Genomic DNA, 15163 nt, shown 5'->3' on the forward strand with positions numbered 1-15163 from the left:
CCTAATTCAGAAAGAGAATTACAAGAAGGGCCATAAAAATCAATGCTTTAGGCCCTGAAAACGGAGCCTCTTTCTGTTTTGACGGGCGATTTCATGACGCAAGGAACCTTGCTGTGCCGAAGTGTCCACACCCGCTCAGGCTGCCCGTGAGGAAGGAAGGCGCCAAGGATGCCTCGCGGCTTGAAGAGCCCGATGGCAGAGGCGACAGCCCTGAAGGGGCCACAGATCGAATACCTGAGGTCACACGTTTCTACCAGGGGCGGCTCGGGCCTTGGACAGGATGCCCGGCGGCGGGGCAGACAAGGGGCCGTCGGGCCTGCCCACCAGGCTGCACTCCAGGGTCCTTCCTTTGTTATTTTTAGCTACTGAACGTGGTGGAAACCGACCTCAGGTCTCGTCTCAGATCTGGGAGAGGCCGCGTGCTCAGGTCAAACAAGTTGAAATAGCGAAGCATGGACGGCAGGAGATTCCTACGACTGGCCGCTGACTTCAGGGTCTTCGGAGTTTCCCTTAGTCTTAAAGCATCGGATTGAAGGAGTTATCACACGTGCATCTAAGCCGCCTTCTACAGACCGACCTTCCTGGAAGCTATTCTCAGGACTGCACGTTTCACTCTGCCCCGCGTGCTGGCCTCAGGCTTGGGCCAGTGGGGTTGGCAGCCCCGGGGGACAGTCCCCTATTGTGACAGCTGCAGGCACGAGGGAGCCTGTGGGGAGGTGGGCTGTCCCAGACGCACCAGAGGCAGAGACAGAGGAGGAGGAAGGACACATCTGGGGGACAGAACCTGAGCCAAGTCCCAGCGACGCGTGCGCCCCGCCAGCCGGCACCACGCGCTCCTCCAGCCCGGCGTCTCCCAGGCCTGGCGCCCCAGCGACCTGGGAGGTCAGCCACACCTCCTGCAGCAGCAGGCACCCTGGGGCTGGGCCGAGGGCTCGCCAGCACGGGTGACACACGAACCCTCAGCCACCTGCGTGGGGTGGAGCACAGTGGGGCCACACCCTCAAGCAGCAGAACATGCGGAGCGCCGGGGCAGCCGCTGTGGCTGGTTACAAAACCCACCCTTTCCCGTAAGCTTCCAGGGACCGCGCCCCGTTCTGAAATGCCCCTCTGGTCTCAGCTGGCTGGTGGCCGGAGCTCGGCTCTTGGAATGAGGCCATGAGGCCCGGCGGGCGCTGGACTGTCCCTGAAGTCTTACGTTGAAGCCCAGCCCCTTGAGACAGTACTGGAGACGGAGCTCTAAGGAGATGATCAAGGTCAAATGGGGCCGTGAGGGTGGGCCCTGATCCGATGGGACAGGTGTCCTCGTAAGAAGAGGCACCAGGGCTTCTTCTGCCACCTGAGAACACAGCAAGAAGGCAGCCAGCGGCGTCCAGCAGGAAGGGGCCTCTCCAGAGCCGGACCACGCTGGCCCCTGACCCCAGACCTGTGGCCTCCAGAGCTGAGGGCAACGAAGTGCATCGTGGCCCCGGGCTCTCCAGTAATCTGCGCGGTTGCTCCGGCTCCAGCCTGGGCCTGAGTTTCCTGTCTGGGCACGGAGATGTCCTCCAGCCCACGAGGCTGCCTCTGTCGGGGGGCCAGGTCACAGGAGGGGTTCAGGCCCCACCATCGCCGGCACTTCTCAATCAAATCGCTGCTTGTCACCCTCTGGATGTCCATGCTCCCTTTGATGACAACGGTCTCCAGGGCAGGGCTGTGGGTGGAGACCTCCTGCAGGCGTCAGGCTGAGCTTCCCGTCAGCAGTTCTCTCATTCGTTCTTTAAATAGCAACATAATATTAAGTACGTCTTTTCTGCTCAGATGCCACCACAAGCCAGAGAAGCAGAGAAAACCCCTAGCCTCCTGGGGCCACTCAGTTCCCCCACGTACCCGGAAGAGAAAACAAGAGCTGGAAGCTCAGAAAGCCGAGGGAGGCTTTAAGACTTTTGATACCAAAGAACGTCGGAAACAATGCTGAATGTCAGCGGCTTTCGGGAGATGCAGACCATCCCGCGGTCCCCAGCCCGGGTGAGCACGCAGCTGGCGGGGCCACAGTCCGGCGGAGAAGGACGAGACGTCCTGAGTGCTAGCGAAGCCCTGAGAACACCCCAGAGGAAGGCCAGCAAGATAGTGGACGAGCACGGACGGAGCTGCCACGAGGGACATGGAGCTGGAGTGTGGGAGTGACGAAGCCAGGATACGAGCCATAGAGGGAGGTGCCCGTGCTGCCGTCCTCGTGACGCTCCAGGATGTCACGTAAGGGGCTCACGGAAGCCTGCAGCCCCCAAAACAACAGAGGATGCAAACGTGCAGTAAAAACATATGCAACACTGCACACATGTTAACGCACACGGGGGCCCAGGGATGTGCACGGGGTCCAGGAAAGACAGGCACTGGATCAAGACGGCGCGGGGTGGGGGGGGGGCGGGTACGACGAGGGCTCAGGACGGAGAACACAGGGGCACCGACGGCACCCTCGTTTCACTTCTGAACAGAAGGACAAGCACGGAAAAACGTAAACCTGACACTGCCGAGTGGAGGGCGCGTGACTTTCATCGTAGCCTTCCACGCCTCGCTGGATGCCTGACGCCAGGAGCACGCGGGAGCCCAGCGCCGGGGCTGAGGAGGAGCCGGGGCGGCAAGGACGCTGCCTGGCGGGCCCGGGACTCCTGCGTCCGAGCTGGGCTCCAAACAGACACGGGACAGTGGCCACCTGGGCCTCCAGGCTGAGGGACGCCTGAGTGGGGAGGTGGGAGCCACAGGCACCAGAGCCCGCTCTCGGGGCCACCGGCCACGTGGGGCGTCCCGATGAGACCCGCATCCTTAGCACAGAGCCTGTCTTTGCCTGGAGACCGGCGGCTTTTCTTCTGCTGGCTGACCAGCGAGGCGAGTTCTGGGAACGGCCCTGAGAGAAACCCTGAGACGAGGGTCTTTGAGCAGCTGACAGCTGACGGATGACCGCCCGCAGAATGACAAAGGGGAGCCGTGTGGTGGCCACATCACACTGCCGCGCCCTGGGAAACTGATTGCTCCGGATTGTTCCGGGCAGCATTATTTTTCCGGCAATCATTTTCTTTGAAAGCCCAAAATGAGCATGAAACAACTCTTTTGACCGGACATAAAAGTTAAATGTCCCAATGTTGATCAAATTAACTTCAGCGCTGTGACAATGGACTGTAGTTGTGAAGAGATACTGGGGGACAAAGGGGCGCTTTATGCCGAGATTTCACAGTTGTGATGTAAAAATGTTCCTGAGGACCTGGCCCGCCGCATTGCACAGGGAGACACAAGAGCCCTGTCACTTGTGGAAAAAAAATCTCACTTCACGGCCGAAAGCTTGGGAGGGTCCAGGAAGGGCTGTGTGAGCTGCAGTCTCTGCTGCTGAGTTAATGCCCCAAACGCTCCCCGAGAGCGTGACTGTGCGCCTGGAGAGGGACCACCTGTCCCCACGGTGGGTACAAAGGTGCACGCGGCCCGCACAGCACCCCCCCCCCAGAGCCCCGGGGAGGGTCTGAGCCACCCCTCTAGGCGGACAGGACCCCAGGCCCCGCGCAGAGGCCCCAACACAGCCCACGGCAGAGTCTCCAAGCCTGATACCCTTTGCTAATTAGAGGTTTGTCTTCTTTTAACCTTGCAGAGCGAGAGGTTTTTTTTTTAATTTTCTTTTTTTTTTTGGCCCCGACTCGCGGCATGTGGGATCTTAGTTCCCTGACCAGGGGTCAAACCCACACCCCCTGCATTGAATGGACAGAGTCTTAACCACTGGACCTCCAGGGAAGTCCCAGAACAAGAGATTTAAAGCAAAAAATTATTGCACAAAAACATCAGTTATAATTTATCATAAAAACCCAGACGAACCCACTGGCCGCCCTTTATTAACACTGGAAATCCTATTTTCCAGCGTCTCCGAGGGGAATCCTTCCCACTAAGCCCGCCACAGCAAGGGCGTCATGGGCGCGGTGCTCTGCAGGGGACACGCATGGCGGGCGTCATGGGCGCGGCGCTCTGCAGGGGACACGCATGGCGGGCGCTGCTCATAGCGTAGACACTTCTGAAAGCTCACACACTTCAGACGAGAGGTTGACTCTCAGGGTTTGGTTTTTTTTTTTTAAATAGGCTTTTTATTTTGGAATAATCTTGGATTCACAGAAAAACTGCAAACACAGCACCGGGTGCCTCTCGGTTTTAACCCGAGGTCCCCCCACCAGCTCGTGGGGACAGGACCTGGGCTGACGTGCCACCTTTCCCGGGCCTGACACCCTCGCTCAGATGGAAACGCAAGCCTGCGAGGCTTTACAGGGAGATTAAGCCGGGAAGGCGGGCTCCCCTCGGACCCCGCGCTGTTTCCCTGCGTCCACGCCGGCCGCAGACAATGTTCCCAGAGGTTCCCAACGCCCTGAATGGGAAACTGTTGGTGGCAGCGTCCATTCAAAGGGCCAGCACGGCATTGTCCTCGCAGCCGGCAGAGAGAATGCGGGCTGCTGGTGGCTGCCAAAAGGTTAGCACCCCGATGAAAGGGCGGCCCGTCATTCACCGCCGACAGAGCGGCCCTTTGTGCGGGCGGCCCGGCCCCGCGCGGCGGAGGTCCGGATGCGGCTGGCTGAGCGCCCCACAGAAGCCCCCCATGGGAACGCAGAGCCGGGGAAGGGCCCGAAACCCAGAGGCCGCTTTCCCGGGGGCCGCAGAGCACAGGCGGTCTGGGGCAGTGACACATCCTCGGGCCATCCGTCTGACGACCTGACCACAGCCGCCAAGCCCAGCTCATTCCCCATCCGGCCGGCTCCAGCCCCGAAGGAGGCCCCAGAGAGGGCCCGGGGACCGCAGGGCCCCAGCCGTGCCCCAGCCGAGCAGCCCCGGGGGGCCGGTCTGGCCGCTGCGAGGTGACCCCTCCCAGGAGGGCCGCTCCCAAGTCTGATGTGACCGCACGTGCCCCTGGGCCTCCTCCTGAACCAAGGCACTGTGCGCGTCGGGCCGGTGCCACGAGGGCGGACAGCCCGGGGCCTCAGCACAGACTGGGCGATGCTGGCGCCTGGCTGCGGACAGGGTGAGGGCAAGCAGACCCCCGTGTCCCCCACGTGGGGGCCTCGGACGGGGCAAGGGGCCTGGTCTCCGGCAGCCCGGAGGCGAACTGGCGGCCACTGTCTCGCCCCGCTGAACGGCGGCACAGGGACAGGCTCCTGGCCTTCCGGCTCCGTCCAGGGCGCATCTCGGCCGAGCACGTGCACAGAAGGAACAGGCACAACTCGTGGCCCGGGCAGGCTGGCGAGGTCCTGGGGAATCTGAGACCCCGCCCCAAGCCCAAGCGGACCAAAGGCCCCACTTAGGGCACGGGCGCTGGTGGGAGAGGCCTCCATCTGAGGACTCGGCCGCTGGACGCACTCCGGCAAATCAGGGCCAAACACAGCCTGTTAATCGGGTGTGAGGGGCTCCCTTTCTTTCCCAGATGACAGCCCATCAGCGGTGACCCTGTGAAAGGTCACATGAGACCATCGCAGACAGATGGAGGGCCCCAGAGGGCCCGGGGGGAGGGTCCTGAAAACCAGCTGTGACGGGGGTCGGGGCGGTTGGAGGGGGTGCTGGGAGCCTGGGCAGGTGACGGGAGGAGCTCACACACTCTAACGACCACTGAGGCTGCCTCCCCTCTGGCCAGACACCCGCAGCCAGGCCGGGAAGCTGGGGCAGAGCAGTGCGGGAGGCGGCGCTCGGCCGGGCAGGGCACACCTGCCCAGCCAGCCGCTCCAAGGGGCCTAGAGCCGGGGCCCGGCGCGTGGGCCAGAGTCTGGGAAGACTCAGCCCGCGGCCAGCGGGACCCCAGGCCAAAGGAGACCTCCATCTGCTGTGGCTCATCTTCTCCCCCAGACGGAAAAGAAAATGAGGCCACCCACCGTCCAGCGCTTCTGGACGGGACAGCGGGAGCCTTGGGGCAGGGGTTGGGCTTTGTGCATTATCCCTGGGTCACGTCGGCAAGTTTCGTATTTTTGGTAAATAGGAAAACGCTAACTAGGAAAAGTGGCTCGAAGAGCAAGCCGCGATCCTCCCCGGAGGTGGGCGGGGGGAGGCCCCCCTCAGCACCTACCTGTCGAGCACGTAGCCCAGGGCCTTGTGCCGGATCCCCGAGTACACAGAAGGGCTGGTCTCCCAGGCAACCAGGTTGGAAGCATCGTGGAAAAGATGGATGTTCACCAGGTCAAAGGCACTGCGGGGACAGAGACAGAAAGCTCGCAGGAGGGCTGGGGCTGCCGGGCCACCTGCGCGGCCCCCTCCCCACGCGGCTCCTCAGGGCAGGCGCACCCGCGCTGCCCAGGCGCGTCCTCCTCCGAGGCGGGGTCAGAGAGGACACACGAGACCTGGAGTCCCCACACAGTCAAGTCCCCACAGGGACGCGGGTGCTCGGCCCACGGAAAAGGGAGCTGTTTCTCGGAAGAAAGGGACCTACACAGGATCCCAGGAACTTTCCTCAGAACGGGGGGGGAGGGGGGGGGGGAGGAGGGAGGGGGAAGGGGGGGGGGGAGGGGGGGGGGGGGCCGGGGGAGGGCCGGCGGGGAGGGGACAAGGCCCCGCCCCAGGCCTCAGCTCCCTCCGCGGGCAGCTGGTGCTACAGCCCGAAGCCCCCTGTGCCGCTCAGTGTTCACCATGGGGTCCCCGTGCCACGGGGGTCACTAAGGGATTCATTTCACTCTCCAGAAGAAGCCCCAAGCTCACAGCCCTTGGAAAACCCTTGGGGAAACCCTGGCAGCCCAGTGTCGCCTGGGCTTCTGCAGGGACGTGGCGAGGCGGGTTTGGCCCGTCAGCCTCTCGTGCCCAGGGAGCCCTGGGGCATCACTGCAGCCTGTCTGCCGCACAGCGAGGCGGGGGCCATCTGCAGAGCTGGGACCACCGGGCCCCGAATTCCAGATAAAGAGCTCGAATTCTCTCCTATGGCCTCATGAGGACCCACTGACCCCAGGCGGCCACCCCGTGCCCCTCCCACGCTGGACCGGGGTGGGGCCGTGGGACTGAGGGCAAGGGCAGAAGTGGGGGGGTCAGGTCACGAAGGCTGCGGCTGTCTCAGCTCCCCTGGCCCCAGGGAACGCCCTGACCTGCGTGGCCCCAAGGAGGGGCCCGCGTGGAAATAGCAGGGGGGCCACGGTCACTGGCTGACACTGGCACCTGACGGGGGTGCGGCTCCTGAGGATGGGCTGCAGCCTTGGCCTGAACAAGCGGTCAGCTAGCGGCAGGTCGGGCCTCTCCCCAGGGAGACACCCCAACCCCAGGACCTCGCAGTGCAGACCGCGGCCCTCAGTCCCCCGGGACCGACCCCAGGTGGCCGAGCGCACGTCAGGGAGGCAGGACCCGCTGCTGGATGCAGCAGCAGGGGGCCACCATGGGGAGGGGCTGCCAGGGCACCCACAGGGCGGGGAGGCGGGCGGGAGTGAGTGCTGGGACACCAGAGTCATGGGCCCGGCAACCACGCTCTGTGTCACACGGAGTCGCCAGAACAAAAAGGGTCAAAGAGTAGAGGGTCGGCTCAGGTTGGGCAGCCTTAGACGGAAGTGCCCCCCGCACCGCTTGTGTCCAGTACTAAAGGGGGAGCGTCCTGGGACGCAGGGGACCACGGTGGACGTACCAGTCCGCAAGGCACCACCTCGTCCGGATGAAGCCTTTCCTCGACCACTTGCACTGAAAAACAAACAGGTCACACTGGTCAGCAGTGAGGGGGGAGGAGGGCACGCCTGACTCACAGGCAGTCGGGGCGCCGAGAAAAGTGGGACCACACGGGCTCCGCACTGGCCGCGGGCAGGGAGGGCACCATGAGGCACGACCACCACCATCCCCCAGACCGGAGGAGGCTGCAGGGGCTCGGCCGGCCAGGCCGTGGGGAGCCCCAGTGAACAGGAGGACGCCCTTGGCCAAGTTCAGGGGCCCCGCGCAGCGGCTCCAGCAAGACCTCCTACGCGGCTGGCAGGCCTGGCGGGTGACAGGACGCGTCTGAGCCGGAAGGAAGCTGCGCGGTCTGCGTGGAGAGGCCGCCACTAGCGGGCTCGGGGCCTGTGGCGTCATGGCCGCGAGAGAGCCATGTGGGAGCCCGGGAGGCAGACGGGGGGTCAGACCACGGAAACCCCATCTTTACTTCTCCACCAACCCCCCCTCAAAGAAAAGAACTTCTGCTGGAGAAGCTGGGAGAAGCCTCGCTGAGCCGCCACCCGGCCTGCTGTCCCGCAGCTGGGGTGGCACCTGCCCCGTCCGGCGTCAGCGGCCACCTCGTCCCCTCGGGCTCACGCTGGGCGGGGAGGAGGGCGGGGCGCAGCCGGGCTGCCCAGCGGCCGCTCTGTGACGAAGGGCGTTCTGTGTCGGGGGCCGCGTGGGACGGTGTCATAATCAACTTCCACTTCAATGGCCACACAGCACCGGGTAGCTCACGGCCTGAGCGGTTTTGGGAGTGGGGCTCCACCCGGCACCCCTTGCAAGTCCTGGGAGGCACTGGGGACCTTCCTGAATCCCTGGTGGCAAACTTTAGGGTGCTGGAGGGAACGTCTGTCTTCTCCGGGACCCTCCGCCCACACCCCAGGGCAGCGTGTCAAGCGTCCCCGGAGCACAGGGGCTGGTCCTCGGGCGGGGGGCATGTGGGGCTGTGCCGTGGTGACAGGCGGGGGCAGAGGGCGGAGACCATGTGGTCCCAGAGATGGTAACCGAGTGGGACCCAGAGACCAACACGGCGAAAAGCACTGCCTCCTGACGGCCATGTCCAGGGAAGCAGGGGCCCAGGTCAGCCATGCGTTTCTTTACTTAGTGCAGACGGTTCAGCGGCTAAAGCGCTCTCCACGCGCCTCCCTAACACCGCCCCGTTTGTTTCTACTCCCCCGACAGAAAGGCCTTCACGAGGGGCTCCTCTCTCTTCTGCCCCATTCGGCGCCCCGTGGGCTCCTAACCCCACCCCCTGCCCAGACTGCTCTCGCAAGGTCACCACGGCCTTGGGTTCCGGACGAGTCCTCAACCGGACCGCTGATTCACTGACCCTCTCTCTGACCACGTGTGGTTCAGAATCCAGCCCACTGTTCAGCGCAGCGCCTGCGGGACCCAGGAGCCCTCGAGGTTGAGAATCGCACCCAAGGTCACATGGCAAGTGGTCACCCGCTGGGGCTGGCCGCAGGGGAGCCAGGCCGGACGTGGGCCCGGTCAGATCCACCCGAAGGTCCGTCGCCTTCTCCCACTGCCGCAGCAGGAGTGGGAGGGGGTCGCCACGCGCACCGGCTGTCGAGGGCGCCCCGCCCCGCCTCGGCCTCTCCGGGAGAACCAGCGACTTGTCTTCCGCCAGGAGCCACGTCCTCCTGCAGAGAGTGGGAAGCGGGCGCCGCCACCCTGGTGCCCTCGTGCACACTCGGAAACCAGGAGCCGCAGCACAGGGCGGCCCGACTCCTGGGCTCAGGGCGAGCCTCCAGAAGCGGGACCAGGGTCTGGGCCGGTTCCCCGGGAGCAGCCAGCTGGGCAGCCTGCGGTCAGCACACGTCGGGAGGCTGGGGCCTCCAGCACAGAAGCTTCCGGATGCAGACGCTCGTTGCAAACGGAGGCGGGGTGCATGCGGGCGGGGCGGGGCCTCCTCTGCCTCCGCCCAGCCCAGTGCACGCTCCCAGGCTCACTGGTCATGGGCTGCCTTCTCAAGCCACCGAAGGCTCCAGGCGACGGTAGACGGGACGGCAGTGGCTGGGGTGCCCACCCCGGTTCTCAGAGAGGCTCTCACACTGGAGTGGGAACCATGTCACGCCTGGGCCGGGGCGGGGGCGGCGGGGGGGGACTGCCACATCGTTCACCTGACAATATTAAGTCTCTGCTCAGATGCCCTGTTAATAGGATTCCTTTACCAGCAGATGGATGGCGAATACAGGCGGTTTCATCTACTAAAAGACGGCATAAATCACGGTGAGAAAAGGGAGGCTGCGGGAAGGTTATCACCACCCACCCTCCCCGTGAAAGGCCCGCTTCAGAGCATTAGTGAAATTAATTCATCTTTCATAAGAGCTTGGAGCGGTCCCTGTGATGTATGGTAACAACCAATTTCTCACTACGGGCAAGAGGAAAAAAATGCCTCGGCCCCGACTGACTACACAGACCTGCTTTTTTTTTTTTAAATTTTATTTTATTTATTTATTTTTGGCTGCGTTGGGTCTTCGTTGCTGCGTGCAGGCTTTTCTCTGGTTGCCGCGTCTTTGTTGCGGTGCGCGGGCTTCTCATTGCAGTGGCTTCTCTTGTTGCAGAGCACGGGCTCTAGGCGTGCAAGCTTCAGTAGTTGTGCAGTGCGCAGGCTTTAGTTGTGTGGCATGCAGGCTTAGTTGTTCCGTGGCATGTGGGATCTTCCCGGATCAGGGCTCGAACCCGTGTCCTGTGCAGTGGCAGGCGGATTCTTAACCACTGCGCCACCACGGAAGCCCCAGACCTGCTTTTTAAAAATGGTCTCACGTTGTCTGGAGTGCTTCCCCCAGAGGCAGCATGTGGAATTCGCGTCGAGCCAAGAGCGCCCACAAGCCACCAGGGAAAGTTCTGTCGGTTTTATATGCAGTGGGCTGTAATTATTTGGAATTGCATCATGCCTCCATCACGGTAATTACGTTTAGATTACCCTTAAGTGACGGTAATAAAAGAAAGAGAAATCAGTCTTAAACTAATTCCCTCCCCCAAAACGTGTTCCAATAAAGCTAAAGGCCTGGCCTGCAGGCCCAGCAGGAGGGGAGCTGCCACAGTGCAGCCTCCTGGGCACCGCGGCCCTGCCCGGCAGCCTGCTGGCCTGACGCACGCCAGGCAGAGACTTTTAGTAGGATACGTGAGTCCGTCAACGGTCCTGGAGTTCCTTACACCTGAGAAATTCCACGCAGTTGACAGAAACATCAGAAGCATTTGTATTCTTCTCAATAAGATTTTCCTTCTGTTAATTTATCGAGATGAGAGGAAAATGAACAAGCCCTGAAAACTCATACGTCGTCAGACCCAGCGGACCGCACACTCAGGCAATTCCGCGGAGCAGAACGGGGCCCCCAGGAAAGCCAGCACCCCGGGGCAGGGGTCACCTTGTCCCAGCAACACGCCGCTCTAGTCGAGACATCGGGACACTCCCCCCTCTGCCTGCGGATGACAGTGAGGCCGCCTGGAGTTGGGTCTGAGGAGGGCTCAGCACCCCCAGCCGGCACCGGCCAGCACCTCAGAGGGCACAGCGCACGGGGTGCGCAGGGAGGTGGGAACCACAGCTGAGGTTCCCACACCTGCCCCCCCCACCCCACCCACAGGTCAACCTCAGCCCAAGCTGCACAGCCGCCTGGGCCCTGGAGGGAAGAGAGATGCGGGGAGACCCCCAGACACGCCGTGGCCTGGGGAGGGAGTCCACGCAGGGCAGAGCCTGAGGGCCGGGGGGGCAGGGAGCCCCTCAGAAGGAGGCCGCGGTCCAGGGAGGGATGGAGGCCAGAGCCGCAGGGGCGGGGGGCAGCGGGCAAGCCGGGCACGCAGAGGCTCCCGCCCAGGTGCCGGACACCTTCTCCAGAGGAAGCAGTGGGGCCCCCTCTGCCCACCCAGGAGGACACGGTGACTCTGTCACACAGTCTGTGTCACACAGAAGCCTCCTCTTCGGCAGCGTCACAGCTCCTGGACGACAGACGCTGGGAGCCCCCGGCGAGCCCAGCTCCGAGGGCACAGGTGAAGGGAGAGGACCCCGCATTCTGGAGTCATCGGCAAGTGACGAGAGGATGAGGGGCGGCTGTGGGCTGAGCGAGCGCCTGGGGTGACGGGGGCCGCGCGCTGGGCGTCCACCTCGAGCCAGGTCACCCAGGTGCGCCCCAGTCCTTGGCGGGGGGCGCGGAGCGGGAAGTCCATCCCAGGCACCAGGCGTCCCCGGGTGGGCAGCGGCCTGGGGGAGCAGCGCCTCGAGGGCACGGGCGGGTCCGGGAAGAGCAGAGGCCCGCCTGCCATCCCTGCCACTGCCAGTCACGGGCCACGGGCTCGCCTTGGCACCTGCCGCGGCTCAGGACTTCAGTGGCAGTTAGAGGGGAGAGCTGCAAAGACACTTCACTGCTCAGAGGGCTGCCCCAAATGCTCCCCGCCCAGCCCCACGCAGGCCCGGGCCCAGCACTGCCCGCCAGCCAGCCGGCCCCTGCGCTGATCTGGGCGAGGCTGGCTCCGTGGCCGTCCCCAGCGGCCCTGCCTTCCCTGCCAGGTGCGTGGACCCTGGACATCAGCAGGGGCGTCAGGGGTCCCTCCTGCAGAGAAGCGGCTGCAATGCCAGAGCCTCGTCCTTGGCCCGTTCAGGGCTGTGCCCAGCGGGCCTCTGTAAGCTGGCTCTCCTGCTTTTAAGGTGCCCGCGTGGGGGAAGAGGCCGAGACCCTATCCGTGGTGCTGCAGGCCCCGCCCCCGGCCTCCCCGCAGCTTGCACCGTTTTCACCGGGGTCCCTGGTTGCTCTCAGGCCAGGGCCGGTGCTGGCTCCCGTGCTGCCTGCAGGGGAGCGAGGGTGAGTCTGGATCGGGATGGGCCAGGAGACCGGCACTGACGGACTCTGAAACTGACTTCTCAGCCCTCGCCCTGATCCGGGGAACCTTGGGCCGGCCTCCTGCTGGACACGTCCACTGCCCAACGTCCCGGGAGGACTGCAGGACTCACGGGCTCGGCGGCACTCATGGGAGGCTGAGAACGAAAGCTTCCGGAGCTTTCCAGCCACACCCTCCTCCAACCTTGGAGGCAGAGCAGAGGGGAGCAGTGCCGAGGGGCAGGGGCAGCGGCGGGCGGGGCGGGAGGCGGGCCCGACACCGCGTCCTTGGCCGGGGACGCGGCCCATCCTTCAAGGCGGCGGCTACCTTTCCTCCACTGCAGGATCGGGTCATAAAGCGAGTTAATAAAGTTGCGGCCTTGCTGAAATCAGCTCCCAGTGCCGCAGGAGGGGCGGCTCCGCAGAGCCACGGCGGGCAATCCTCGGCCAAGCAGACCTGCTCCGTGGGGGTTCGGGGGCCGTGTGGAAACGCAGCTGTGAGGAGGGGCCGCCCGGCTCTCAGTCTCACCCCCGAATGCTTCAGTCACGGGTCACTTCCTACTGCGAGTCAACAGGCCCCGAAAGGGAAGGTGATCCAGTCTGGATCAACACGGGGACCACACAGGTCACGAGACTCCAAAAACGCTGGTCATGACAGTACTCACTAAAGATACCAGAATCCAAAATTATGTGTGCAGCGTAGCGGCAACATAAAAATAACAAAACTACACAAAAATGCACCGAAACCCAGAGGAAACACATCCACGCTTCCTGATTGTGTCTGAGCAGAGGGTGAGAAGTAATCCTGCACCTCCCTCCGCTGAAGCGCACAGGGTGGGGACACCCGGCTCCGAGCCCGCGGCTGCGCCTCTCTGGCCTCACCCAAGGCTTTACCCGGGGGAGAGCCGGGGGCTCACTCAGCGGCCTGGGGATGGGGAGAGCCCCCCGAGGGCCACTGTGCCAGCATGCCCGAGCTCTTTGGTCGGGTTGCATCACTGGCCAGATCGACCTGCTCACACTGAGGTTTGCTGGGAGGCCCCTGGCACACCCCAGGCCCCAAATGAACAGATTATTGTGTTTCTACCTCTCTGGGGGAAGGTTCCTTTGCCTGGAAACGATGACGATTGGAAAATTTACCTGCCGACGTAACGATAAACACCATGGACTCTCCCAGCCCTCACCTAAGACCACCCAGATGAACCCACGTGGGTTTTAGAACCTCCCAGAAGGACAGAATACTGGAGCATGACGGCAGCCGGGGATCCCCACTGTGAAGTATGAAGATTTCACGTCCTAAAGTCCACCTGAAAGTAAACGCACTAGTACGAGTGTGGCCGGCGGGGCCCCGACGTACCTCGGGGAAGTAGTCCTGCGGGAACTTCTCTTTTTCCAGCATGGGCGTGCTCTCCAGCGTGTCTGAGTAGATCTCCTTACCAGTGACTTTTTTATACTTCTTGGCTAGGAAAGAGCAGAAGAAGAACCCGGGGGTAACTTCAGCTCTTCGCCCCCTCCCCCCCAGCTCAGGGCCACGCGGGGTCCCGCGTCCCACCCGGGCAGTGCTGTGGAGGCGAGGGAGGCCCCAGGAGGCAGACCCAACGAGGGCCACGACCCCAGGCAGGGCAGCTGCTCCCGGGGACGCCGTGGCTCATGCATCCCCATCCCTGGACCTGGAATCTGACACTGGGCTTCACTGCCACCTCCGAGCTCCCAGCCTGCAGATTTACAGGGGCTAATTGGCATCCTCTGAGCAAACTGCAACTGTACTTAAAAGGGCCGTGGAGCTACCGTCCACTCACACTTAAGATGAATTTATTTAATAACATCGATTTCCTCCTTGCATCCAGCCAACATCACTCACAACCAGGGAAGGGAAGTCCTTACGTGAGACGGGGGAAAGGAAAGATGGCCGGGCACCCTGGGCCAGCGCTCCCTGGCCACCCGCCCCGTCCAGTGTCCCGCGGGCTCCCCCGCATCTGGCTGACGCCCCGCACACAGGGCCTGGTCGGGTCCTTTTACACCCAGACCTGGGATCGTTCCTTTTCAGAGACCACCGTGGGGTTTAATGCACAAATGTGTCTATTCCTCAAACTCTTACTTGTCTGGTGGGTGGGAAGGCTGTCAGCCTCCCCAGGAGATGCCGGCAGAGAGCCCAGGCAGCGGGGGGGGCTGCCGAGACCGCCACGGGGAGACCCCAGCCCAGGCGGTCGCCGGACTGCCCCCACCGGCTGCCGGAGCATCACCTGTCCGCTGCTCCCGGGCCAGGACACTGGGGTGAGGGTCCTGGGGCGTGAGGAGATCCCTGGTGTTTGGGACGAAGGACGAGCCGTCCCGTCAGAGTGTCTGTGGAGGCCCTGCTCCGCGTCCCACGGGCAGCCCCGCCTGCAGTCTCCGGGCCGCCTGCCCCCACGGGCCCACTGACAGCACGTGGCGTGGGCCCCTCCCCCAGGGCGGCGCTGCGCTGTACCCACTGCCCCTCTGACCTGGCTCCCAAACCACGGAGACGAGCCTCAGACGACAGGGGCAGCTGGCTCTGAGGCTACCCTCCCACCCCCGGGGTTGCCCATCGGGGGAAACGCAGGCGAACCCACGAGCCAGGAGGCTGGTGCCTGGGAAGGTGGGCACAGGCCGGTGTAAACAAACAAGGCACGAAGCCACGACCCACTCGCAACACCCACCTGCGGTGGGAAATGACGCAGAAGCGTGTT

General features: G+C 63.5%; 1 protein-coding gene across 8 annotated transcripts in view; it reads right to left on the bottom strand.

Moving 5' to 3' along the window:
* Nucleotides 1–15163, bottom strand: part of INPP5A (inositol polyphosphate-5-phosphatase A) — a 181357-nt gene that overhangs the window by 40649 nt on the left and 125545 nt on the right. For 7 of the 8 annotated variants that reach the window (XM_036829041.1, XM_036829044.1, XM_036829043.1 and 4 more), the window contains exons 6-8: nt 13813–13916; nt 7583–7635; nt 6053–6172 (exon numbers count right to left, since the gene is read on the bottom strand). In XM_036829041.1, coding sequence (XP_036684936.1) covers nt 6053–6172; nt 7583–7635; nt 13813–13916 — 277 coding nt within the window. The remainder of the gene's footprint in view (nt 1–6052; nt 6173–7582; nt 7636–13812; nt 13917–15163) is intronic. The other variant, XM_036829047.1, reaches the window with a different exon arrangement.

This window comes from Balaenoptera musculus, chromosome 16, assembly GCF_009873245.2.
Source record: "Balaenoptera musculus isolate JJ_BM4_2016_0621 chromosome 16, mBalMus1.pri.v3, whole genome shotgun sequence".
In the NCBI taxonomy this organism is placed as follows: domain Eukaryota; kingdom Metazoa; phylum Chordata; class Mammalia; order Artiodactyla; family Balaenopteridae; genus Balaenoptera; species Balaenoptera musculus.